Source organism: Oncorhynchus clarkii, chromosome 10 (genome assembly GCF_045791955.1).
Source record: "Oncorhynchus clarkii lewisi isolate Uvic-CL-2024 chromosome 10, UVic_Ocla_1.0, whole genome shotgun sequence".
Lineage (NCBI taxonomy): Eukaryota > Metazoa > Chordata > Actinopteri > Salmoniformes > Salmonidae > Oncorhynchus > Oncorhynchus clarkii.
The window spans coordinates 69,823,125-69,848,828 of NC_092156.1; the positions used below are offsets into that span (position 1 = coordinate 69,823,125).

At 44.1% G+C, this 25,704-nt stretch overlaps 3 protein-coding genes across 5 annotated transcripts in view; all 3 read right to left on the bottom strand.

Annotated features, from left to right (window-relative positions):
* LOC139419081 (zinc finger protein 708-like) overlaps positions 1 to 25,704 on the bottom strand; it is a 50,449-nt gene that overhangs the window by 21,703 nt on the left and 3,042 nt on the right. The window lies entirely within an intron of this gene.
* LOC139419076 (uncharacterized) lies at positions 1,068 to 8,957 on the bottom strand. Of its 3 annotated transcripts, none has more exons than XM_071168994.1 (14): positions 8,606 to 8,943; positions 8,043 to 8,212; positions 7,366 to 7,429; positions 6,485 to 6,960; positions 6,259 to 6,395; positions 5,632 to 5,725; positions 5,355 to 5,517; positions 4,987 to 5,126; positions 4,669 to 4,805; positions 3,823 to 3,916; positions 3,377 to 3,712; positions 3,109 to 3,277; positions 2,854 to 2,978; positions 1,068 to 2,159 (listed from the first exon to the last, which is right to left on the bottom strand). In XM_071168994.1, the coding sequence occupies exons 1-14, from the start codon at positions 8,799 to 8,801 to the stop codon at positions 1,779 to 1,781; spliced, it is 2,682 nt and encodes an 893-aa protein (XP_071025095.1). In that variant the 5' UTR covers positions 8,802 to 8,943; the 3' UTR covers positions 1,068 to 1,778. The 3 variants fall into 3 exon arrangements, with proteins under 3 accessions (XP_071025095.1, XP_071025096.1, XP_071025097.1); XM_071168995.1 differs by having other exon boundaries at positions 1,109 to 2,159; positions 5,632 to 5,722; positions 8,606 to 8,957; XM_071168996.1 differs by lacking the exons at positions 6,485 to 6,960; positions 7,366 to 7,429 and having other exon boundaries at positions 1,112 to 2,159; positions 8,606 to 8,791.
* Positions 13,797 to 22,251, bottom strand: LOC139419078 (uncharacterized). Its single transcript, XM_071168997.1, has 5 exons — positions 21,745 to 22,251; positions 20,079 to 20,215; positions 19,482 to 19,694; positions 15,627 to 15,699; positions 13,797 to 15,523 (listed from the first exon to the last, which is right to left on the bottom strand). The coding sequence occupies exons 1-5, from the start codon at positions 22,037 to 22,039 to the stop codon at positions 14,337 to 14,339; spliced, it is 1,905 nt and encodes a 634-aa protein (XP_071025098.1). The 5' UTR covers positions 22,040 to 22,251; the 3' UTR covers positions 13,797 to 14,336.

The window sequence follows — 25,704 nt, forward strand, 5'->3', positions numbered from 1 at the left end:
AAAGGCCACTCTAAAATGTTTTGTTCCAACACAATGCCGCAGATGTCTCAAGTTGAGGGAGTGTGCAATTGGCAGGCTGACTGTAGGAATGTCCACCAGAGCTGTTGTCAGATAATTTAATGTTCATTTCTCTACCATAAGCTGCCTTCCACGTTATTTTAGAGAATTTGGCAGTACATTCAACAAGCCTCACAACCGCAGACCACGTGTAAGCACACCAGCCCAGGACCTCCACATCTAGTTTCTTCACCAGCGGGATTGTCTGTGACCAGTCACCCGAACAGCTGATGAAACTGTGGGTTTGCACAACTGAAGAGTTTCTGCACAAACTGTCAGAGACCGTCTCAGGGAAGCTCATCATCCTCACCAGGGTCTTGACCTGACTGCAATTCTGAGAGGAAACCGACTTCAGTGGGCAAATGCTCAACTTCGATGGCCACTAGCAGGCTGTAGATATGTGCCCTTCACAGATGAATCCCGGTTTCAACTGAACCAGGCAGATAGCGTGTATTGCGTCATGTGGGCGAGTGGTTCGTCGATAAGAGTGGCGGTGAGGGTTATGTTATGGGCAGGCATAAACTACAGACAACACACACACACACACACAATTGCATTTTATCGATAGCAATTTGAATGCGGAGATACCGTGACGAGATCCTGAGGCCCATTGTCATGCCATTAATCCGCCGCCATCATCTCATGTTTCAGCATAATGCACAGCCCCATGTTGCAAGGATCTAAACATAATTCCATACTCCAGACATGTCACCCATTGAGCATGTTTGGGATGCTCTGGATCGAAGTGTAAAACAGCATGCTCCAATTTCCACCAACTTCACACAGCCATTGAAGGGGAGTGGGACAACATTCAACAGCTGGAATAACACTATGCAAAGGAGATATCTCACTGCATGAGGCAAATGGTGGTCACACCAGATACTGACTGGTCTTCTGATCCACACCCCTACTTTTTTTTAATTCATTTTTTTACATATAGTGAAATGTACTAAATGTATGCATATCTGTATTTGCAGTTATGTGACATCCATAGATTAGGGCCTAATGAATGTATTTCAATTGACTGATTTATTGTCATCATCTACAACAATTGCTGTCCAGATTGAATTATGTTTTATTGACAAACCATGATGAAACTTGTCAAAAAAGCAATACACAACTGCTGTAGTGTATTTTACAAATAAAACAAGTAAACACATCTCAATTCACATATCTATGTAAGTGGTATAGTGCCGTTTGTTTTTGTTAGGTGCGGGAGCCAACCCCCAAAAAGTGAATTACATAATTTTACAATCAAAGTTTGTACTGACAGATGTAACCTAATGAATATTGTAATACAATATGCACAAAATGCATTCTCCAACTGCAACATCTGCCCTATGCTCACACTCTCTCACTAAAATGTAATATACCGAACTTGGTATTTGAGGGTATCTAATTTACAAATAGGCCATCAGTGTCATTGGTGAACGATAATTATTTGAGTTTTACCGGTGAAATGTCCAAACAAGTTCAAACCCCGAGCTGACAAATCTGTCGTTCTGCCCCTGAACAGGCAGTTAACCCACTGTTCCTAGGCCTTCATTGAAAATAAGAATTTGTTCTTAACTGACTTGCCTAGTTAAATAAAGGTATAAATAAATACATTTTTTGATCTCAATCAGCTTCATGGGGATACGCACTTAGATCTTCTTGAGTTACTGTTTCAGGAGCAAAATAGAGCAGACTGCTCTATTCTATTCAACTACTAACTTATATTCTCAAATTGCAAAAAGGGCGGGAGCGCCGCTCCCTTGCGCTCCGGCAGCACCACTCCCCTGGTCTTTGTTAAGCAGCCTTACTCGAATCTCCTTGACTCTTGAGGACTCCTTTGCCTTCCCCACGTCGATACCGTACACGGTGGTCTGGATGAATGTGTAGAAGTTACACAACGCTTCATGGTAGGACACACTGAAGACATAGTGTGCCTTAAAGAGCTCGTCAAAAGCTGCCACTGATGTTTGGGCCTTGCATGGGATGGCCTTCTGGTCAACGACGATGTAAAACTTCTGAAGGCTGTTCTTCCTTTCACCGACACAGAGGAGGAAGGGCTGCTGCTCATATCCAACTGTCTCAAGGAAGGTCACCATACTTGTCCCTACCTGAGGAAAAGAGTACAAGACAACAGTAAATAACATGTTCCACAATCCCGAGGGCAGACCACATGACCACTAGCTAGGTAGCCTAGCACAGTGGTTCCCAACTCCAGTACCTTCAACAGTACACATTTTATTGTAGCACTGGACAAGCACACCTGAAACATGTCAACTAATCATCAAGCCGTTAAGATGAATCAAGTGAGTTTGTCGGGGGATGCAACGTGTGCTGTTGAGGGTACTTGAGTTGGGAAACGCTGGCCCAGCGGTTAGAGGTGAGTAAGCAGGCAGAGGGTTGCCAGTTCCATTCTAGATGCCATTGCCTGCCGTTGTGCCCACGGGCACTTTACTTCCCACAACAGCAGCTCCCCAGGCACCCAGTCTTTCAGCGGGGTTGGGTTAAAAGCGAAAGTCAAATTTCAGTTGGACCTTATATGCAATTGACCAATAAAGTGATCATAATCTTAATCTAAGCAACCTAGCGATGAGGGTTTAGTTTAACTATATTTTCACTCAAATATGAGCTCAGAGTTTCATGAAATGGATGGTTATCCTATTTACATGGGATATAATTGACTTTGGCTACACCTCTGGAGAACATTATGTGAAACTGTCATAAAGCTCCTGTTAACCCCAGGGGAGGGGTTAACAGGAGCTCTGTATTGTTAACAACTACTGTCCTAAAGAAAGGTGCACAAACCTTCATAAATCTAACCAGATGGTCAGCAGCTTGAGAGGTACGGATCTTTGCGGTCTTTGGGCCCTTTGAGGTCGGGGGTAGGAGATGCAGAAGCAACAAAATGGCTGCCAAGTCACTCTCCCATCCTAATTTTTCAGTGGAAAACAAGAAATGCTCAGTAAAAGCTCACATGCCAGTTTCACTCTGACAATGTATGGTCAAGTTAGAAAAGTCATTGGAAATACCAAAGAACATATTTGAGTTCTGCACTAGTACCATAATCATTGGATTCCTGCTGAGCAGATGAGAGGAGGTCTTCCACAGGTTCGCTGAAGGGAAGGGTTTTGCAATCTGCGATGACCCTGGGTTTGAAAAATGTTGGCCACTTCGCCATAAATGTCCCAGAAACCACCTCTCCGAAAAGTCTGGTGAAATCTTGGTTGATCTGAATTACATTCAACAACAAAAACATTCCAAATTAATTATCTTTCCACTTTCTTTTAAAATCACCAAAACATTATGAATTCTATTCATACAGTCTTACCAAGCCTGTAGTGTCAAGGAATCTGGGGAAGACATCTAGGACAGTTGAGGACTTCCCCGGATCATGAACCACCTGCTGTCTGTATTGGAACGTCGCCATCATCTTCTCTCGAACCAGTGACTCATTAGTTGTTGTATGCTGAAGCACAGATATCGCCTCTCTGCATTCATCCCCCGAAAGTTGCTCAACAGCTGAAGGGCAACTTCGCTGAGCCTTGGGACCATTTTGATAGGTGGGCTTGGTTCTCTTCTTGGTCTTACATGACGTGTTGCGCCCCACTGTCTTTATTCTCCAGGCCAGGTAACCAGATCCACTAGCTGCATCGTAATATTTTTCCTGTCAATCAATAAGAAAACAGTTTAAAAAAAAGATGAACGCCGTTTTAATGTCCTGGAACTTTTGGCCTGGTATCCGGAGAGAGAATTCAGTCCTACATTTATACTTACATAGCCATGCTCTGAATCTGGATCATTCAAGTAGGGGAATAAAGTCACAATCCCCAGGGCGTAGTTGGTGCGGACACTTGATGGGGGGATCCTCCTTCAAGGAAGATTACAAAAAATATGTAAATAAAATGTTTTAAATAAAATACTGTTTTATGTTTTAATGTGTATTGTATGCATCCACCCATCAGTACATAGGAAGTTCCATCAGGAAATGAACAGTTATTTGAAGTGACGTGCCTAGTTAAATAGGTTGAATAAAACATTTTAAAAAATTGACGTTTTGTCAGCCCCGCTACATGGTTTGATCTAAAGCTGTGGAAACCCACCAGTATGAACACACAGGTACTCGAAGTAAACAGCTTTGGTCATCACACATTACATCTTTTCTTTTACCCCCTTTTTCTCCCCAATTCCGTGTTATCCAATTGTTAGTGGTTACTGTCTTGTCTCATCGCTGCATCGAGGCGAAGGTCGAGAGCCATGCGTCCTCCGAAACACAACCCAACCAAGCCGCACTGCTTCTTAACACAGTGCGCATCCAACCCGGAAGCCAGCTGCACCAATGTGTCGGAGGAAACACCGTACACATGGCGACCTGGTCAGCATGCACTGCGCCCGGCCCACCACAGGAGTCGCTAGTGTGTGATGAGACAAGGATATCCCTGCCGGCCAAACCCTCCCTAACCCAGACGACGCTAGGCCAATGGGCCTCCCGGTCGCGGCCGGCTGCGACAGAGCCTGGGCTCGAACCCAGAGTCTCTGGTGGAATAGCTAGCACTGCGACCACTGCGCCACCCGGTAGGCCCTGTCATCACACATTTCTAACACATTGAATTATTCACGTACCCATGATTTTCCATCATGTCGGCCACAATAATGTTCACCATCAGTCTCCGTGTGCTATCCGTAAGACCTTTGGTTTTCCCATACTCCTGGAACACCTTTTCTCCACCTGGCTTTGAGTGAAGGATGGCACTGATCATCTAGAAAAACACATCAAAACAATGGACGCCTTGTGATCAGTCGAGCATCTTCAAGGTACTGGTAATGGACAAGAAGACAAGGGTATGAAAATAGGCGGAACAGAAACAGCTACACATGTTTTAAAGTAATATCACTAACGCGCTAGTAGTGGAGCTACCAGCAGCATTTTACACAACTCACATCTCTTGCTGCATTTCGGTCTGTAGGTTCATCAGTCAGACGTCTTTTTCGTGCCTTGGATTTTTCCAGAGTTAAAGCTGATCCAGAGGAATCAGACCCAACTGAGCAGATCAAGACCTCAGACATGGACACTTGTTCATCTGAAAGATTACAAAGATGTAACTTTCAGGGAAAATTCTGCAAAAAAACTCCCCACCATTACTACTATTTGCTAAAGAGCTCTAACTACAATCTGATGGACATTACAAAAACAACCCAACAATGATTTACCAAATGTCTCGATCAACTGATAACAGATGAGTGAAATTAGCAAAGAATTGGGATAATATTGTGCAGGAGTAACTTAGCTGTGCCTTTGCATTCATCACCTAACAGTTCCTCAACAGCTGAAGGGGAACTGTGTTGAGCCTTTGGACCATTTTGATAGGTGGACTTGGTTCTCCTCTTGGTCTTACATGATTTGTTGCGCCCCACTGTCTTTATTCTCCAGGTCAGATAACCAGACCCAGTAGCTGCGTCGTAATATTGTTCCTGTCAATCAAAAAAGGAAACAGTTCAAAATGATCAACACCATTTAATTTAACATCCTGGAACTGTAGGCCTGGTATCCGCTGAGAGAGAATTCAGTCCTCCGTTCATACTTACATAACCATGCTCTGAATCTGGATCATTCAAGTAGGGGAATAAAGTCACAATCCCCAGGGCGTAGTTGGTGCGGACACTTGATGGGGGGATCCTACTTTGAGGAAGATAAAATATAACAGTAACAATTCTAGTAAAAGCGATAATCAGCGATTCATTTCTCAGCAAAACTGAAGCCCCACCACATGTTGTGATCTAAAGCGGAGGGATGTCTCTAGGGAAACCCCCTCGGTATCAACAGACAGGCTTGTATTCTACATACAGGGAATGCATGCATAACTGGTGTTTCAGACCTAAAATCACAATGCCACAACAATGGAGCTTGTGTCAAAGGGCACCCTAAAGTGAAAGCTTTTAAGATGTTTTCATACCTCAAAAGTACACTACTGTCGAGCCATGTTTCCATTCTGAACCATTGGTTTGTAGATACAGTAACTATACCTCAAAATGAACGGAAAGAATTGGCAACAAAAATCTATCAAGCAATGATGTGGACATACAGTATATTGACAGTAGTCTGCTTTTAAGGTCTGAAAACATCTAGCAGACTTTCATTTTGAGGTGTCTAATACCTTTAAGTTTGACAAATCATACACTGTTAAATATTATACCATTTGTCATGATACGTACCCATGATTTTCCATCATGTCGGCCACAATAATGTTCACCATCAGTCTCCGTGTGCTATCCGTAAGACCTTTGGTTTTCCCATACTCCTGGAACACCTTTTCTCCACCTGGCTTTGAGTGAAGGATGGCACTGATCATCTAGAAAAACACATCAAAACAATGGACGCCTTGTGATCAGTCGTGCATCTTCAAGGTAGTGGTAATGGGCAACATTTTACACAACTCACATCTCTTGCTGCATTTCTGTCTGTGGGTTCATCAGTCAGACCTCTTTTCCTTGCCTTGGCTTCATCCAGAGTTATAGTTGAACTGATAGAGACATCAGAGTGCGTGAGCTCATGTGTGTTGAGAGATTTGATGTAGGTGAACCCTTTCCCACACACAGTGCAACTGTAGGTTTTCACGGTGTTGTGTTTGTGCCGCTGGTGCCTGGTCAAGCCGCTCTGACACTGGAATTTCTCACCGCAGATATCGCAGCGGAAACGTGGCTTCCCAGTGTGTTCTAACATGCGTGCTTTATACTTTGTCTTTATGGGTGTCACAGCATCCTCAGCTGACACCAGCAACGGACTCTGTTCTCTCTTGAAGTCGTTGAGTCCAAGTTCTCTGGATCCCCCAGAGGCTTGACTTCTCTCTTCCTCATCACTTTCTCCTGTGATATTCTGGCTTGCCTTGGGAGTCTCTGGAATCCACTCGCCGTAACCTGGAAATGAAAAAAAAAACGTATACATAAACTTGGAAGTCAATCAATCCGCTGACATTGACACAATGGACAAATGTAATGATTTATTATTGAATTAGTAAGGGCGACCAAGAAAAATTAATCGGTTCAATTTAAGGCCAAGCGGCAAACAATAATGTCCTACACTAGGGATGGGGTGTGAGCATGCTGGTCTGGGCAGATGAGATGTAGTCTGTTTGTGTGTCTAAGTTGTTGTTCGCGCACACACACACACACACACACACACACACACACTTGTTTTTGGAATAGATTTTTTTTAAATGGACATTACAAAAATAAATGTATATAATTATGACAAATACACAATGTAATACAAGGGAAATAAAATACTTTACATCCTGATTGAAAATAGTTGCTTCAACTAACCTTCCGATTCCAAATCATCATCAGCCATTTCCTCCTGTTTGATGAGCCATACTGGCCATGGTACCTTCCAAAAGACAACGTCATTATTGATGAATCGCGTTCTAAACTACAACCAGTTATGTTGGGGATGCAACACAAACATCTCGTGTGGTGGTCCTCACTACAGCCAGTTATGTTGGGGATGCAACAACAACACAAACATCTCGTGTGGTGGTCCTCACTACAGCCAGTTATGTTGGGGATGCAACAACAACACAAACATCTCGTGTGGTGGTCCTCACTACAGCCAGTTATGTTGGGGATGCAACAACAACACAAACATCTCGTGTGGTGGTCCTCACTACAGCCAGTTATGTTGGGGATGCAACAACAACACAAACATCTCGTGTGGTGGTCCTCACTACAGCCAGTTATGTTGGGGATGCAACAACAACACAAACATCTCGCGTGGTGGTCCTCACTACAGCCAGTTATGTTGGGGATGCAACAACAACACAAACATCTCGTGTGGTGGTCCTCACTACAGCCAGTTATGTTGGGGATGCAACAACAACACAAACATCTCGTGTGGTGGTCCTCACTACAACCAGTTATGTTGGGGATGCAACAACAACACAAACATCCTGTGTGGTGGTCCTCACTTACAAAGTAGGTGGGACAAACCAAACTGAATTTACCGTGTCTGTAATCTGACCAGGGGGCTGTGATGGCTCTTGTCTCTCCGTATCTGGCACCGGTGATGCTAGGCCTTCAAAAACAGCACCGTCTTCTAGCCAATGATAGTTGGCCTCTTGTTTATTCAGGATCTGCCCCACGATTGGAAAGTTTCCCAAACTTGGTGGGCAAACTAACATACAAGTAATGAAAATAGACGCATTAATGATTTTTATTTTACCGACACCGCTATAGTGGTGGTTTAGCACTCTGGGGTTATTGCGTGTTATAAACTGGGTGGTTCAAGCCCTGAATGTTGATTTGCTGACAGCCATGGTATTTCAGACCGTACACTGAACATTTATATTTAGTGCTCTAATTACGTTGGAAACCAGTTTATAATAGCAATAAGGCACCTCAGGTGTTTGTGGCACTGCGATGCGTTGTGCAGAAGAACAGCCCTTAGCCGTGGTATATTGGCCATATACCACACCCCCTCGTACATTATTGCTTAATTAAACCATGGATGTACACCAGACGCTAAAATGTGTGTTCTACACTAAATAGCTAACTGTTAACATCTCACCAGGTTTTGAAAAGTTATTGGGGCAGTTCGCTGGCTTCTCCATCCTTGTCTCTTTTTTATTTTGTTCTTGCAACATTTCCACTCGAAGAGCAGCATAGCTTTCTCCCATAAATTGACAGATTTCTTGCACGACTGTTGCTGTCAAAGCTTCCATAATGGAGGTGACGCGACAACGAAAAGCGAGTTCCTGCGACATGGTTACCAAGTAGACTACAACAATCAATCTAATTTGTTCCTACTGTGATGTGAGAAGGCTACAGTGAACATCTTCTTTGTTATCAGATGGTGGCTTCACCTTTTCACACCTCTTCACCTCCTCCGGAAGTTTTCTTTGGATTAATTCCGGACAGCTGACGAGGTTGGGCGGGCCGGTGAAATACCGTAAATACACGTTTAGATACGCCCTTGAGTCTAGCAGCTTCTTACATCTTTTGTTGAATTTATTTGATACTCAAAATATTAATACAACATTTCCCAACAGCATAAGTGGCGTTTTTTCTCTCTCCCACTAAACAAAAACAAGACAAACTGCCTGAACAAACTTTCAAACATTCTCATCATCTTGATCTTATGAGCTGCTATGTACCTTTCTACAGCTATAACATTCTAAGCTAAATAACTTGATTATAACAGCCTAGATTTGAACCACCATTGTTTGGTGTAAGTGAGTGGAGCATGATTCCCCAGCTTTTCAACATACTTTGTACAATAGTCAACTTTAACAAGTTATAGAGACTGCAAGAAATGTTCAAAATAACAAAATGTTTATAGTTTTCCTCCCCAATTGTTTGTTGTGCTTGTTTGCAAGACCAGCACTCAGGCCTTGGAAATGGAACTGGCAGCCAGGTCATAACCGTAACCCAATAAACTGAAGCGTCAGATTAACAAATGCAATTTTCTCCATTTGTATGGTAAAAAATATATACAACATGAATGTACAAGATTTGTTATAAAAAAAATGTATAATAGAATTCAGCCATCAATTAAGTAGTTGATGTATGAAGCCTATATCCTGAAATCCAGAACCTGTTTTGCTAACATTCTACTCCTTGTACTCTTTTTCTTGGCCAAATTGTTTTGCTTCTCAATGACAAAAGGCAAAAGCACAAACAGATCTGGGATCAGGCTATAATGCCTCTGTTTGCAAAGCAGGCATCTACCAGGAATCAGGGTGTTTTCTGTTCATGTGTGCTCGCATGTTCTTCATGGTCACCGTACGCCCACATATGGTGCAGGTGGCGGTCAGTCTCCGTCTCCGCCTGGTCCCTTCAGCATGTTTCATGGTGCCGTGTTGTTGTGCCACAGACACAGGATCTGATTGTGCTCCCTCCAATGGAGTTGCTATCTCCGGGTGTTTCCTCAGCAGGTGCTGCTTCAAGTTCTTTCTCAGGAGCACAAAGCCACAGTGATCACACATAGTCGTCAGAGTCCTATAGGCTGGACTATGAGGCAGTTGGATATGGGTGGTGATTTTAATACGCTGGTTTACAGCAGACGTGGGCAGTACAGCATGCGTAGAGGGCAGTGCAGCTGATGAAACAGGAGCTGAAGCCCCTTGACACAACAGCAGATGACTTGTCATGGCATCCCTCCTGATGATAGTTCTCTCACACTGGGGGCAGTGATAATGGCCATCTGTCCTGCAGTCCAAATTGCATTTACAAATCTTTTTATCTAGAAAAATGAGACGGAAATGAGTAAAGCACATCTTGACAAGAATGATAATACAATCTACCAGACTACATGGTTAAAACATCCACACACCTTTGAAAGACACTGCATTTTTCAGGTGCACATCAACATGGCGCTGTAATCTTGAGCGTTTGGTTGGTTTAAAGCTGAGACAAAGTGGACAGTGGAACAATTTGCAGCAGGTTGTGCATCTTGTGAGTGATAGTAGAGAATTGACAGGAACAATCGAATGGTGCACCTGTAACAAATAACTTCATGTCAGTAAAAAAATAATGAGATCGGCTAATTGTGGGGCTTAACAGAGTTCTATGGTGCCATATTTATTGGAGTATCAATTAAAGTGTATGCAGAAAGGATAGGATTATATTAAGGATTAGGGGTAAGGCGTATTAATATACAAAATACATATATCTGACATCACACACAAACAACCACAGACAATAACACATTACTGGCTCCTACGCAACACACTGTGGATAGCAAATATCATGGAATGTTCACATATATTCAATGTCCCAAACATATGTAAGCAACTCACGTTAGCCGGCCAGCCAACTCACGTTAGCCGGCCAGCCAACTCACGTTAGCCGGCCAGCCAACTCACGTTAGCCGGCCAGCCAACTCACGTTAGCCGGCCAGCCAACTCACGTTAGCCGGCCAGCCAACTCACGTTAGCCGGCCAGCCAACTCACGTTAGCCGGCCAGCCAACTCACGTTAGCCAGCCAGCCAACTCACGTTAGCCAGCCAGCCAACTCACGTTAGCCAGCCAGCCAACTCTTGTTAGCCAGCCAGCCAACTCTTAGTACAAGTTAGCTATCTAGATATGAAACGTTAAATGATGCTTCTTATTTGTATTAACATTAAGAAGTTGCATTGTTTACCTTGGTATTGTCCGTACATGTCGTTGAAACGTATAATTTGCTATGAAATGTGAGTATAATTCATATAGTCTCTTATTAGGCCCCCAGTATATGATCACAAGCTCCACTGACCTCATCTTCCGTAAGCTTAACCAGAGAGGATGTGGTCTTTGGTTTAACAGGCTGTGATGGTCCTTGCGATGACATCGGTAACAGTGGTGGAGTGTAATCATCATGACCTGTGAGATCATCGTGGTCCATGGGATCATCTTCCATATCAGCACCGCTGGCCTCGTCTTCATCCTGCTGTTCATCAACAGGGGTCTTTCTCAAACCTGGTGGGGTAACATACCAGTTAAGATTTGGGTACTGTGAATCACAGTACCTTTAGTACCCTAGCTACGAAGGCCCATATTCCATAATATCTAACTTACTAGAAAAAAAGAGTTGCCATAACATTGAGTGCATAGTGTTACAGCTAATGATGATCTGTACTTAAAGGGATTTACATTGGATCCCACATTTATTGGGGACAACTGACTCCTTCATTCACCCCCAATATGTAGTGTTTACCTGGGTGATCGCTTGCTCTCATTTACAAAAGCCATATTGGAGTCAAAAGGGCTAGGTGATAGTTAACCCAAGATTGAGTGTGGGCCAAGCACCCACCCATACAGGGTTATAGGTAGGTAGCTCTGGTTAAAATGCCAGCCGAGCTCTTCCTCTCAGATTTAAAAAAATAAAAACAAGTTTGTGCAGTAGGCCCAATACATTACTGCATATTTATTTTACCTTTATTTAACTAGGCAAGTCAGTTAAGAACAAATTCTTATTTTCAATGACGGCCTAGGAACAGTGGGTTAACTGCCTGTTCAGGGGCAGAACGACAGATTTGTACCTTGTCAGCTCGGGGATATGAACTTGCAACCTTTCGGTTACTAGGCCAACGCTCTAACCACTAGGCTACCCTGCCGCCCCATATTGTCTACGCTTGAATTGAAATTATATTTTAGTATTGCCAAGAGCAGGTTAGTTCAAATCTATGGCACCTTTTTTATGAGTTTAAATTTTCCAGATTGACTGACTTGCATGTCTTAAAGTAAAGATGGACTATCGTTTCTCATTACTTATTTGAGCTGTTCTTACCATAATATGGGACTTCGTGTTTTATCAAATAGGGCTATCTTCTGTATACCACCCCTACCTTGTCACAACAGACCTGATTGGCTCAAACACATTTAAGAAGTAAAGACATTCCACAAATTAACATTTAACAAAGCACACCTGTTAAATTAAATGCATTCCAGGTGACTACTCCATGAAGCTGGTTGAGTGATCAAAGCTGTCATCAAGACAAAGGGTGGCTACTTTGAAGAACCTCAAATATAAAATGAATTTTGAAATGTTTAACACTTTTTTGGTTACTACATGATTCCATTTGTGTTATTTCCTAGTTTTGATGTCACTATTATTCTACAATGCAGAAAATAAAGAGATACCCTTGAATGAGTAGGTGTGTCCAAACTTGACTGGTACAGTACATATTACCAAGACTAACCTGTACCACAGCACATTGACTCGGTCGGTACCCCTGGTATATTGCCTCGTTATTGCTTCCCCCCCCCCCCCCTCTTACTTAAAAAAAACAGCATTGTTGGTCAAGGGCTTGTAATGTTAAGTAAGCATTTCGCGGTAAGGTCTACACGTTGTATTCGGCGCATGTGACAAATAATTTTATTTGTGATCTCACCTTCCATTTGTATACGATCAGGAGAACGGCAAGGGTTAAATGCTTGCACAGTCTCCTTCTCCATCGTCAGGGGCTTCCTGTTCGGTTCATGGCTACACTCCATTTCCACACGAAGGGCAGCGTAGCTTTCTTCCATTATTTGACACACTGCTCGCACGGCTGCTGCTGTTAAAGTTTCCATAACGGACACTACACGCGCACGAAAAACGATTTCGTTGAACATCTTTTTTTATTATTTGACTACAAGCACAAGCCAGCTAGCCTCTTCTCTGCATTGCTTCTACACCTGCATTGCTGTTTGGGGTTTTAGGCTGGGTTTCTATACAGCACTTTGAGATATCAGCTGATGTAAGAAGGGCTTTATAAATACATTTGATTTGATTCTCCTTCTTCGGGATTGGCCTATCGCATACAATTTAAATGTACATACACCGCTGCTGTACTAAAGTGAGGCCAGTCATTTCCTACCTACATTAAATTCTCATTATTCCTGTTCCTAAAATAAATAAATCCACCAACTAACCCTACACCTATTTCATTAAAATCACCCCCCTCTCCTCTCGTACACCAAGGTATTTCTCTGCAGCTGTCACCTACACTCATTAAAAACCCACTAACGTTACCATTCCACTACATGATCCTATCGGGTAGTACAGTACACCATGCAAACGGCCTGGGGGGACGGGACACCACCTCAAAATATACCCTTTAACTCTTGTCAAATACCGTACTTCTGCTGTCACCACTTTATTTTTCTGTGATTGCTATGAAGCCAACCTTACTAAGCAGGCTAGCTAGCAAACAAACTTACCCGCGCAATACCCTTTTCCGGGGTTAAACCATCTACTTCCGGAGAGGGCGTAAACACTGAGATCACAGTTTACCGTCTGATGATAAAGCTTTATGCGTTATTCTCAAAGACAAAATATGTTCATCTCATTTCCCATGAGTTGGTTTATTTCTCAAAACATCACAAAAAACGTTAACTTTAACACAAGCATGTTCCTTGTGACAATCTTATTCTGGCCTGATTATTTTCAACTACACAAATACTGTAGGAAGTTGTATAATAACAAGTTTAACTTTATAGACATGATACTTACTGTATGTTGAACCAATATAACAATCTGCAGCAAACATTGAGTCATTCTTTACAAAAAAAAAGTTTAACAAATTGCTCCAGAATACAAAATAATAGTGAATACAAAGAACAGGTAACAAACAACCTTTAATGCCGCGTGTAGGTGCTTGTCGGAACTGGGAAAGTTGGAAATCCTCGACTTGCTAACTGGTTGAACACGTGTATAACTATCAAGTCGAAAAATTCAGAGTTGCAGCATTTAGCCAGAGCAATCACACACCTCATTCAATTTCCAATCAATTCAGAAAACACAATCCTAAATCAACACAACAAATCAATACAACCTATCATTTCCTTGCGTGAACTGCCTGGTGTCTTATCAGATTGCTCAGAAAGGAGAAGTTTTTTCCACACTGGGTGCAGTGGAAACGTTTTTCCCCTGTATGGACACTCTGATGCACTTTCAGGTTGCTGGAATGAGAGAACTGTTTCCCGCATTGAGCGCATCTGAAAGGTTTCTCCCCTGTGTGTACTCTCTGGTGCCGCTTCAGGCCACACAGCTGGCTGAACTGCTTCCCACACAGGGCGCACTCGTACGGTTTCTCCCCCGTGTGAACCCTCTGGTGCATCTTGAGCTGGCACAGGTGAGGGTACTCCCTCCCACAGAAGGTGCACCTGTAGGACTTCTCCCTCTCCGCTCTGTCCTGATGAGTCCCAGTCCCGTCGCCCAGGTGGGTGTCGGGGGCGCTCCCAGGAAAATCCACCCAGGTGGGGTACTGCAGCTCCCCGGTTCCCTCGTCCAATGGAGCAGTGGCGGTGGTTGCGGGGTTCTGAAAGGTGCCGAGGCGGTTGTTGAATGCGCCGTCCAAGCCGATGGTGTAGAAGTGATTGTCAGATGAGTTCTGTCTCGCTGCTGGCTGGACACCTGGGTGAGGATGATGATGATGATAAGTGTTACTCGAATGTCCTCCGAGAAGCATGGCATCTGCTTCACTATGTCCTCCTTGATGACGCCTGGGTTCCATGATGTCACCTTGTCTCCACGAAGAGGGCGTGCCATCCCCATCTTCCCCCTCGTCAACATGGAGGGGGTCAATAACTATGACCTCAGACTTGACCTCTGAACTGCCCTGGGAATTCTCGTGTTCACCCCTCACCATCTGAGGAAGTGGGGGAATGGGGTTCACCTTTTTGAGAGGCGAGGGGCTTCCTGAGACTGTCTCGGCAGCATAACTAGAACAAGACGGCCGATCATTCGCTATATCACTGCCTCTTCGCTTACGGGAGTTTACAGGCAGATCGGTTGTTCTCTCGCGGTTCAGGCTGCGCTGCTGTTTAGCAACAGGTCCTGGACCTGTGAGTTGGAGCACCTGGCTCAGGCTCTCAGGCTCTGGGTCTGACTTGAAAACAGTGTCTGATCTGTTGACAGTCACTATGCTGTGTTTGGTTCTGAGCTGCTCAGTGAGCTCTGTTTGGTCCGTGTCTAGAGAGGTCGGTGTGTTTGGGTCTGTCATTCTATGGCCACTATCAGTGCCTGAAGAGACAACAAAAGCATGATGGTCATATGCAGTCAAATAAAACAATGAGGTTGTCAATCAGTATGTCATTTTTCATTACAGCAATCCATAAATCATTACCTGGCATCTCCCTCAGACCCTCTTCTTTCTTCCATGGCTGGAGGTCTCTCTCCCCTTCCACAGTAGATTTGGCCTGAAAAGAGGAGAGAGGAATTAAGTACAGACATGAGCTCTACAAAGCTCTCAAACAAATGCAGGTCTATTATAACTCAGATATTACTAGGCTATAATATTGATCTGATGGCTTGAATTAAGATGTTAATTTACTGATTCAACTCATGGACACAGAAAATCTGAAGCTTCTCTGTCCTCAAAACATTTGAAACTAAAATTGGGACTGCAATAATTTCCTGTACTTTTGAAAGGAAAACATAATTTGCTGCCAACTGACTGATTTCATTCGTAAGCAATGTGAGAATACACTATGTAGGGTCAATGTGAGAATACATATGTAGGGTCAATGTGAGAATACATATGTAGGGTCAATGTGAGAATACACTATGTAGGGTCAATGTGAGAATACACTATGTAGGGTCAACGTGAGAATATATATTTAGGGTCAATGTGAGAATACATATGTAGGGTCAATGTGAGAATATATATGTAGGGTCAATGTGAGAATACATATGTAGGGTCAATGTGAGAATATATATTTAGGGTCAACGTGAGAATATATATTTAGGGTCAACGTGAGAATATATATTTAGGGTCAACGTGAGAATATATATTTAGGGTCAAACTGAGAATATATATTTAGGGTCAAACTGAGAATATATATTTAGGGTCAATGTGAGAATATATATTTTAGGGTCAATGTGAGTTTAATAGGTACACCACCCCCTTCACGAAAATGGTTCGCTCCTACAGACAGTGAGTCTGGTGGCCCTGGCTTGCTATATAAAGCAGGCAAACAGGCATCAAAGCATTCAGTTACTGTTTGATTGAACGCTAGAATGGGTAAAACAAGCGACCTAAGAAACTTTGAGCGTGGTCTGATTGTCAGTGCCGGGTGCGCGGTTCCAGTATCTCAGAAACGTCCGGCCTCCAGGGATTTTCACGCACAACCGTGTCTCTAGGATTTACCGTGAATGGTGCGACAAACAAAACATCCGCTCAGCGGCAGTCCAGTGGACGAAAACTACTTGTTGATGAGAGAGGTCGAAGGAGAATGGCTAGAATAATGCAAGCTAACAGGCGGGCCACAGACAGACAAATAACGGCGAGGAACAACAGTGGTGTGCAGAACGGCATCTCGGGAACGCACAACTCGTCGGTCCTTGTCACGGATGGGCTATTGAAGCCCTAATCACCTAAAAACAAGCAGAAGCGGCTCCAGTGAGCACGCGATCACCAACACTGGACAATTGAGGAGTGGTACAACAGCATAGCCATCGTGAACATCTTTGCAGATTTCGGCTACAGCCACGTTGGCTAGCACTGGTCCGACAAATCCTGGTTCCTGTTGCGTCATGCTGATGGCAGTCAGGATTTTGCACAAGAAGCATGAGTCAATGGCCCCATCTTGCCTGGTGTCAACGGTACAGGCTGGTGAAGGTGGTGAAATGTTTTCCTGGCACAGGAATATACCAATTGAGCAACGTTTGAACACCACAGCGTATCTGAACATTTTTGCTGACCAGGTGCATCCCTTCGTGGCTACAGGGGGGTCCGACCTAGTACTAGATGGGTGTACCTAATAAACTGTATTTACGGTCAAGAAGCACCATGAGGGGCCTCCTGAGTGACACAGCGGTCTAAGGCACTGCTTCACAGTGCTTGAGGCATCACTAAAGACCCGGGTTCGATCCCAGGCTGTGTCATAACCGGCCGTGTCCGGGAGTCACAGGGCGGCGCACAATTGGCCTAGCGTTGCCCGAGTTAGGGGAGGGTCTGGCTGGGGGGCTTTACTTGGCTCATTGCGCTCTAGCGACTCCTTGTGGCGGGCCCGGCGCCTGCAGGCTGACTTCGGTGTTTCCTCAGACACATTGGTTTGGGAGGACGCATGACTCGACTTTCGCCTCTCCCGAGCCCGTTAGGGAGTTGCAGCGATGAGACAAGATCGCAATTGGATCGCAATTGGATATCACAACATTGGGTAGAAAAAGTGGGTAAAAATATAAAATAAATAAGAAGCACCATAATTATTTGAAAAATATTATTTATTGAGGGAATTATAGGATTTAATGAACAAATTGGTACAAAAGGACAGTTTTTCACTCTCACAGTACAAATGCAGGATCTGCTATAACGTTGTGAGGCACGCAGTATTCTTATGAGAAAACAACCACTATCAACCTTAAAAGTGAATGTGAGTGATAAACCAGCCTTGTCTCATAGACTAGATGTAACATAGTACATCTAAATCTGTGACCCTCAAATGAATATATGTTACGTTTAGTATAGTTACATAAGAAAGAAGGTTACTTAAGGCAAAAATGAAAGGAGTGTGGTTGGTCGGCGTGGATGGGTGGGTGAACAACGCAAAAGTCTAGCAACCGAAAGGTTGAGTGTTCAAAACTCATTATGGACAACTTTAGCTACTTTGCATTTTAGCTAACCCTTCCCCTAACCATAACCCTTTAAACTAACTCATAACCTTAACCCAGCTATCTAATCACCTCGCTAACGTTAGCCAACACAAATTGTAATTCGTAACATGTCATACGTTTTGCAAATTTGTAGCGCTCTGCAACAGCCGACTAGGTGAAAAATCTGTCGATGTGCCCTTGAACAAGGCACTTAAGCCTAATTGCTCCTGTAAGTCGCTCTGGATAAGAGCGTCTGCTAAATTACTAAAATGTAACAAATGATAAAAACATTTTTAAACATGCAATAGATAGACTAAGGCAAACATATGACAACCTTTGAACTCATGATATTGCTATAACAACTTTTTTCAATAGGAATCTCTTGCTTCTGTGTCAGTTCTCAATGATGAAGCTTCTGATGTCTTTTCAGATTGCTGGAGTGGGAGAACCTGGGTCCGCAATGTGCACAACTGAAGGGCTTCTCCCCAGTGTGGACGTTCAACTGCATTTGTAGCTGCCTGGCGCACACAAAGCTCTTCTCACACAAGGTGCATGAGAACACCCGCTTCCTGGTGTAGACAACAGCGTGCTGCCGTAAGCCGCTCTCATGGACAAACTTCTTATGGCAGTTCGGGCAACTGTACGGTTGTTCTACGGTGCATAGTCTACTGTGTGTGGTGAGATTAATCAAGTGAGATGAAATTGTCGTGCTTGGTCTAAAATACCAACAGGAAGTGAGGTATGAACTGGTTGTTGAGCTCCTCTTCCTGGTATTTCAGAGTGTCTATGGAGGCTTGTCAACAAACACCAACTAGCTTTGTTGGCCTCACCAACATTTCCTGTGTCAAGATGCATGCCTGTATTTATCTCTGAGGACCGAAAGCCGGGTGAAACCAATTGCGTCATGTTGTCTCTCATCGATTCGGTGTGAATCATTGGTGCGTTTCTGTTAAACCCTCCCTCTCCCTGCTTATTTCCAGTCCCATTGTCATCTGGTGTAGTAGCTGTACCCACCTGACCCCACTCTAAATCTCTATCTACCTGCTGCCCACTGGATACAGAGTCAATCACTATCACATGTTCTGATGAAGAATGGAATGACTTGGGGGAAAACCTGTGGTTTTCTAACCCTACACTTCTCATTTCTTTGTCTGAGCTAGTCTGTGTTTCTAGGCCCACTGGGCCACTCCCTAGGTCCATTACTTTAGTGTGAGCAGCAGAGGTGCCATCATCAGTCACAACTACCTCTCTCCACACCTGGTTTAAAGAACCTCTTAGGAGATTGAGGTCACCGTTCATGTCACACTTAGTGTCCAGACTCTGCCTCTCTGCTCTGGGTTCAAGTCCTGTAAACTGATTGAAGGAAGATGAGGTCAGATCCACTGACCTCCATAGCAGTGTTGTTGAAGTTGTTGCCTCTGGGGCCACTGGACTGGATGGCAGGGTCCTCTTTGGTGGCTGCAGACGGTTGGGTGGTTAGTTCTCTGCTGCCCTCCACTGTTCTAGCTGGGTGGCTGAACCTAGAGTCCTGGTCATCTGCTTCTCCCTCCACCTTGATGATCAGCAGGTCTGGTTCCCCTTCCTCTGTCTCTGCTGACTGCTGATGGGGTTAAGCGGGAGAGATGAGTGAGTGAGACCGAGCATACACTATCTACTGAATGGAGATATGGGCATGACATGGGATTTAGTGAAATTCACAGTAGTTGTCTTGTTGTTATTGTGTTATAATCAGTGGTGTATTGGAGGGTAAACTCCACCTTTTGTATTTTGCGTGAGCGTTTACAAACCGTTTGTGCAAAAATGCATTGAAAGTATAGAGAGTAGTACTTTACTAACTACAAACATCTCTGGTTATAATGTGCTGACATACACGTCTATTCAGACATAACCTCATCCCCAGGCGGAAGGAAGTGTCTGGTGTCCGAGACAAAAACAGACATAAGTCTGTGACAGTCTAAAATCGGCTGTTAAAATGGGAACTTACCTCATCACTTGTAGCATCCATATGCTTTGATGGAGAGACATCGTCTTGGTCCACGTCTATGGGCTGTCTGTCTCTTTGAATGCTGCTGTTCCCAAAACTCCTGTTGGAAAGTCTGTTTCTGCTTTGCCAAGTAGGTCCTGGAAATAAAATAATAATAATTAGAACGACATGGCCAAAATAATGTGGACACCTGCTCGTCAAAACTCTTATTCAAAAATCATGTGCATTGATATAGAGTTGGTACCCCCTTTGCTGCTATAACAGCCTCCACTCTTCTGGGGAAGCTTTCCACTGGATGTTGGAACATTGCTGCAGGGACTTGCTTTAAGTCGGGCACTGATTTTGGCCGATTAGGCCTGGCTCGCAGTCGGCGTTCCAATTCATCCCAAAGGTGTTCGATGGGGTTGAGGTCAGGGCTCTGTGCAGGCCAGTCAAGTTCTTCCACACAGATCTCAACAAACCATTTCTGTATGGACTTATCTTTGTGCATGGGGGAATTGTCATGCTGAAACAGGAAAGGGCCTTCCCAAAACTTTTGCCAGAAAGTTGGAAGCACAGAATTGTCTAATTGTATGCTGAAGTGTTAAGATTTCCCTTCACTTTAACTAAGGGGCCTCCCCAAAACCAGTCCCAGACCACTATTCCTCCCCCACCAAACTTTACAGTTGGCACTATGCATTGGGGCAGGTAGCGTTCTCCTGGCATCCGCCAAACCCAGATTCGCCCGTGGGACTGCTAGATGGTGAAGAGTGTTTCATCACTCTGCTTCAGAGTCTAATGGCAACGAGCTTAACACCACTCCAGCCGATGCTTGGTATTGCACATGGTGATCTTAGGCTTGTGTGCGGCTGCTCGGGCCATGTAAACCCATTTCATGAAGCTCCCGACGAACAGTTTTGTGCTGATGTATTGTCCAGAGGCAGTTTGGAACTCAGCAGTGAGTGTTGCAACCGAGGACAGACAATTTTTTATGTATTTCAGCACTCGGTGTTCCCGTTCTTTGACCTTGTGTGGCCTACCACTTCACGGCTGAGCCGTTGTTACTCCTACACGTTTCCACTTCGCAATAACAGCACCTACAGTTGACCGGTGCAGCTCTGGCAGTGCAGAAATTTGACAAATTGACTTGTTGCCAAGGTGGTATCCTATGGAGGTACCACATTAAAAGTCACCGAGCTCTTCAGTGCGGGCCATTCTACTACCAATGTTTGTCTATGGAGATTGCATGGCTGTGTGCTCGATTTTATACACCTGTCAGCAAGGGTGTGGCTGAAATTGCCGAATCCAATAATTTGAAGGAGTGTCCACATACCTTTATATATATAGTATATGACAGTTTAATAAATTATGATCACTTTCTATATGCCCCCATCCATCAATGGTCTTTTTACAAAGAACATGGCAAGCATAATACGTTCATGACGTGTGTAATGTGTATATAGAGCTAGAGGGATCCTAGCTGTATTGACAGTACAAAGTAAGCATGAGACGTCATATATGGAATGCCAATAATACAGCTGGGCCCTAAAATATTTTGACATTACATAAATCATGGATGTATTATGCTTGCTTTGAACTTTGTAAAACACAATTGATGGTTGGGGTCAAATTGAAGATTGATGTAATTTAGTCTATGTGCACTGTCAAATTCATCATCATCACCAACCTGTCGTTGCCGTCTCTCGATGGTTGTGTCTGTTTAGGAGGCGTATTCCATGAAAGCGATTGTGGACGGACCCCTCTGAAAACTTTCTCTCAGCCCGAAACCTCGCGATCTGAAGTTCCATCAATTTCATATTCCTCCGGAGAAATTCGTTCTCCTTTTGGCTTTGGGACATCTCCAGGTGTACAACAGCATAGCCATCGTCAACAACTTTGCAGATTTCGGCTACAGCCGCGTTGGCTAGCACCTCCATGATTGAGGCTATCTGCGCCTGGAACTCGACCACGGAACCCGACATTGTCCCCCGACGCTTTTGGCCCCTTTTCAATATGAAAACAGTCTTTGTGTTTGCTATATTATGACGATATATAGTTATCTAGCAATCTAGTAAAACAAATACAATCATACCAGAAGCTAAACATCGACAGATAGCTTTTGATTGTAGCTAGCTTTATTTTCCTCGTCACAGTAATGTAATCATATGCTGGGCTGTATAATTTAAAGTTTAACACCGCCACCTACCGTACAGGAGTGCTACAACAATGTTGTACCTACGAAAGAAACATGCTATTTCGTGTAAACATTTCATGAATTTTCATGATTTTTTAAATGTATTACTGTACTTTGGATCATCACTGCACCAATACAAATTCATAAGGATGTTTAAAATCTTCACCTTTAATAATGTACATTAACAGTCCACTCTGGACCAAGCATCAAGCCAGTTGAACTGAAAACTCAACCACTACACACAGAGGGTAGTGTTCAATGTGGAAAACTTCCAAACTGTTAACACATGGACCCAGTTTTTATTTGAAAACCCCAGAAGTGTGGAGCTTTTTTCCTTACGACCAGGGCCAGGAGTTTTTTCACACCACGTGCCTATCATTACACCAAGTGGAGATGTGTGAATTTGCCCCTAGATGCTGATCTTAGGTCAGTTATTATTTTATTTTCCACAACCTGAAGGTTAGGATTGGGAGAGAGGAAGAATATCCTAGATTCGTGCCTTGGGGAAACTTCACCCTGGAACACTCAGGGCAGCCCAACGTCATGTGGCCTTTCGCCAGTGTGGACGAGGTGGTGCTTCTTCATGTTGCCGGACTGGGTGAAGGACTTCCCACAGTAGACACAGTGAAATGGTTTCTCTCCGGTGTGCACCCTCTCATGCATCTTCAGCTGGCGGCTGTGGGAGGAGCCCTTGAAGCAGTGGCTGCACCGGAGCTGCCTCTTGGCTGATGTCAGCTGTTGCAGCTGCTTTTCTATACATTTCGATGAAGAAGTGGAGCCTGTTGAAATTCAGGAAGGGGGCTTGCTTCCCTCTTCAGGGAACCTGGTAGAGAGTAACCCTTGGGGATGAAAAAGCAGTTTCGGTTGGACAGTCCATTGAAATCTAGCAATTTGGACCTGGATCCTACAGTTCTCCCTCACTCTGTGTTTTGAGCGTCAGGGGGACACTTCTCTGTCTGTCCAGACTCTATTCCCCCTCTGTGTCCTCCTTTTTGACTGTAGATTTGGCCTGAAAAGAGGAGGGAGGAATTAAGTCGACGGGCATGAGCTCTACAAAACTCTCCAAACAAATACAGGTGTATTATAACTCAGCTATTACTAAATCAAATCAAATTGTATTGGTTACATGCTCCAAATTCAACAGGTATAGGTAGACCTTACGGTGAAATGCTTACTTAAGAGCCCATTCCCAACAGTACAGTTAAAAATACAAATATTTGCAAAATAAAAAAGTAAATAGTAACACAATTAAAACAATAACGAGGCTATATACCAGTACCGATTCAATGTTCCTGGGTTCGAGGTTGTTGAGGTAATACTTTATAGTATGTACTTGTGGGTAGGGCTAAAAGTGACTAGGCTACATTATTGCTCAAATGGATTGAAGGAAGTTGCTCCTTTACTGACTCAACTCACGGACAAAGAAAATCTGAAGCTTCTCTGTCCTCAAAACATGTAAAACTAATATTGGTCTGCGGTAATTCCCTGTACTTTTAATAGGAACATGTCCTTTCCTTCCAACTCCCTGATTTAACTTGGACGCAATGTGAGAATATACAGGTAACTGTCAAAATAAAGGAAACACCAACAACGTTTCTTAATAGGGTGTTGGCCACCACAAGCTGCCAGAACAGCTTCAATGCACCTCGACATAGATTCTACAAGTGTCTGGAACTCTACTGGAGGGATGCGACATTTCTTCCTCGAGAAATTCCATCATTTGGTGCTGTTGATGGTGGTGGAAAAAGCTCCAGAATCTCCCATAATTGTCTTTTGTGAACTAACACTCGCTCTTCACTTTTTCCCTCCTACTAGCTCTGAGTTTGCTGATCGCTAAAACATTTTTTTTAGATGGACTTGTCTGTGATATGTGGTATGTAAACATTAATAATGGAACACTAGTCACTTTAATAAAGTGACCAGGGATTCCATATCTATGTACATGTAGCCTCTAAGGTGCAGGGTTGAGTAACCGGGTGGTAGCCGGTTAGTGATGACTATTTAACAATCTGATGGCCTTGAGATAGAAGCTGTTTTTCAGTCTCTCGTTCCCAGCTTTGATGCACCTGTACTGACTTCTCCTTCTGGATGATAGCGGGGTGAACAGGCCGTGCCTCGGGTGATTGATATTGATGATATTTTTGGCCTTTCTGTGACATCAGGTGCTGTAGGTGTCCTGGAGGGCAGGCGGTGTGCCCCTAGGGATGCATTGGGCAGACCGCACCACCCTCTGGAGAGCCCTGCGGTTGCGGGCGATGCAGTACCAGGCGGTGATACAGCCCGACAGGATGCTTTCTATTGTGCTTCTGTCAAAGTTTGAGGGTTCCAGGTGGCAAGCCAAATTTCTTCAGCCTCGTGAGGTTTAAGAGGCACTGTTGTGCCCTCTTCACTACACTGTCTGTGTAAGTGCACCATTTCAGATGTCAGTGATGTGTACTCTGAGGAACTTGAAGCTTTTCACCTCCTCCACTGCGGTCCCGTCGATGTGGATAGGGGCGTGCTCCCTCTGCTGTCTCCTAAAGTCCATGTTTTGTTAATGTTGAGGAGGAGGTTATTTTCCTGGCACCACTCCGCCAGGGCCCTCACCTCCTTCCTGTAGGCTGTCTCATCATTGTTGGTAATCAGGCCTACTACTGTTGTGTCGTCTGCAAATTTGAAGATTGACCTTCGATGTGTGCGTGGCCACGCAGTCATGGGTGAACAGGGAGTACAGGAGGGGGCTGTGCACACACCCTTGTGGGGCTTCTGTGTTGAGGATCAGCGTAGTGGAGGTGTTGTTTCCTACCTCAGGAAGTCCAGGTCCCAGTTGCACACGGAAGGGTGTTCAGGCCCAGGGCCCCGAGCTTAATGATGAGCTTGGAGGGTACTATGGTGTTGAAGGCCGAACTAGTCAATGAAGAACATTCTTACATAGGTATTCCTCTTGTCCGGATAGGGTAGTGTGCAGTGCGATGGCTTTGGCGATTGCATTGTCTGTGGATGTATTGGGGCGGTATGCAAATTGAAGTGGGTCTAGGGTGTCAGGTAAGGTGGAGGTGATATGATCCTTAACTAGCCTCTCAAAGGACTTCATGATGACAAAAGTGAGTACCATGGGGCACTAGTCTTTTAGTTCAGATAGTCATTTATTAAGTCACTCTAGATAAGAGCATCTGCTAAGAGTAAAATGTAAACGTTCAATTGGGTTGAGATCTGGTAACTGAGAGGGCCATAGCATATGGGTTACATCGTTTTCATGCTCATCAAACCATTCGCTGACCAATGGTAGCCAAAATAATGGCATTCCCAGCATTTTTATGCATGACCCTAAGCATGATGGGATTTTAATTGCTTCAATGACTTAGGAATCACACCTGTGTGGAAGCACCGGCTTTCAATACACTTTGTATCCCTCATTTTGTATCCCTCACTCCCTCATTTATCCCTCAGCGTTTCTATTATCTTGGCAGTTAC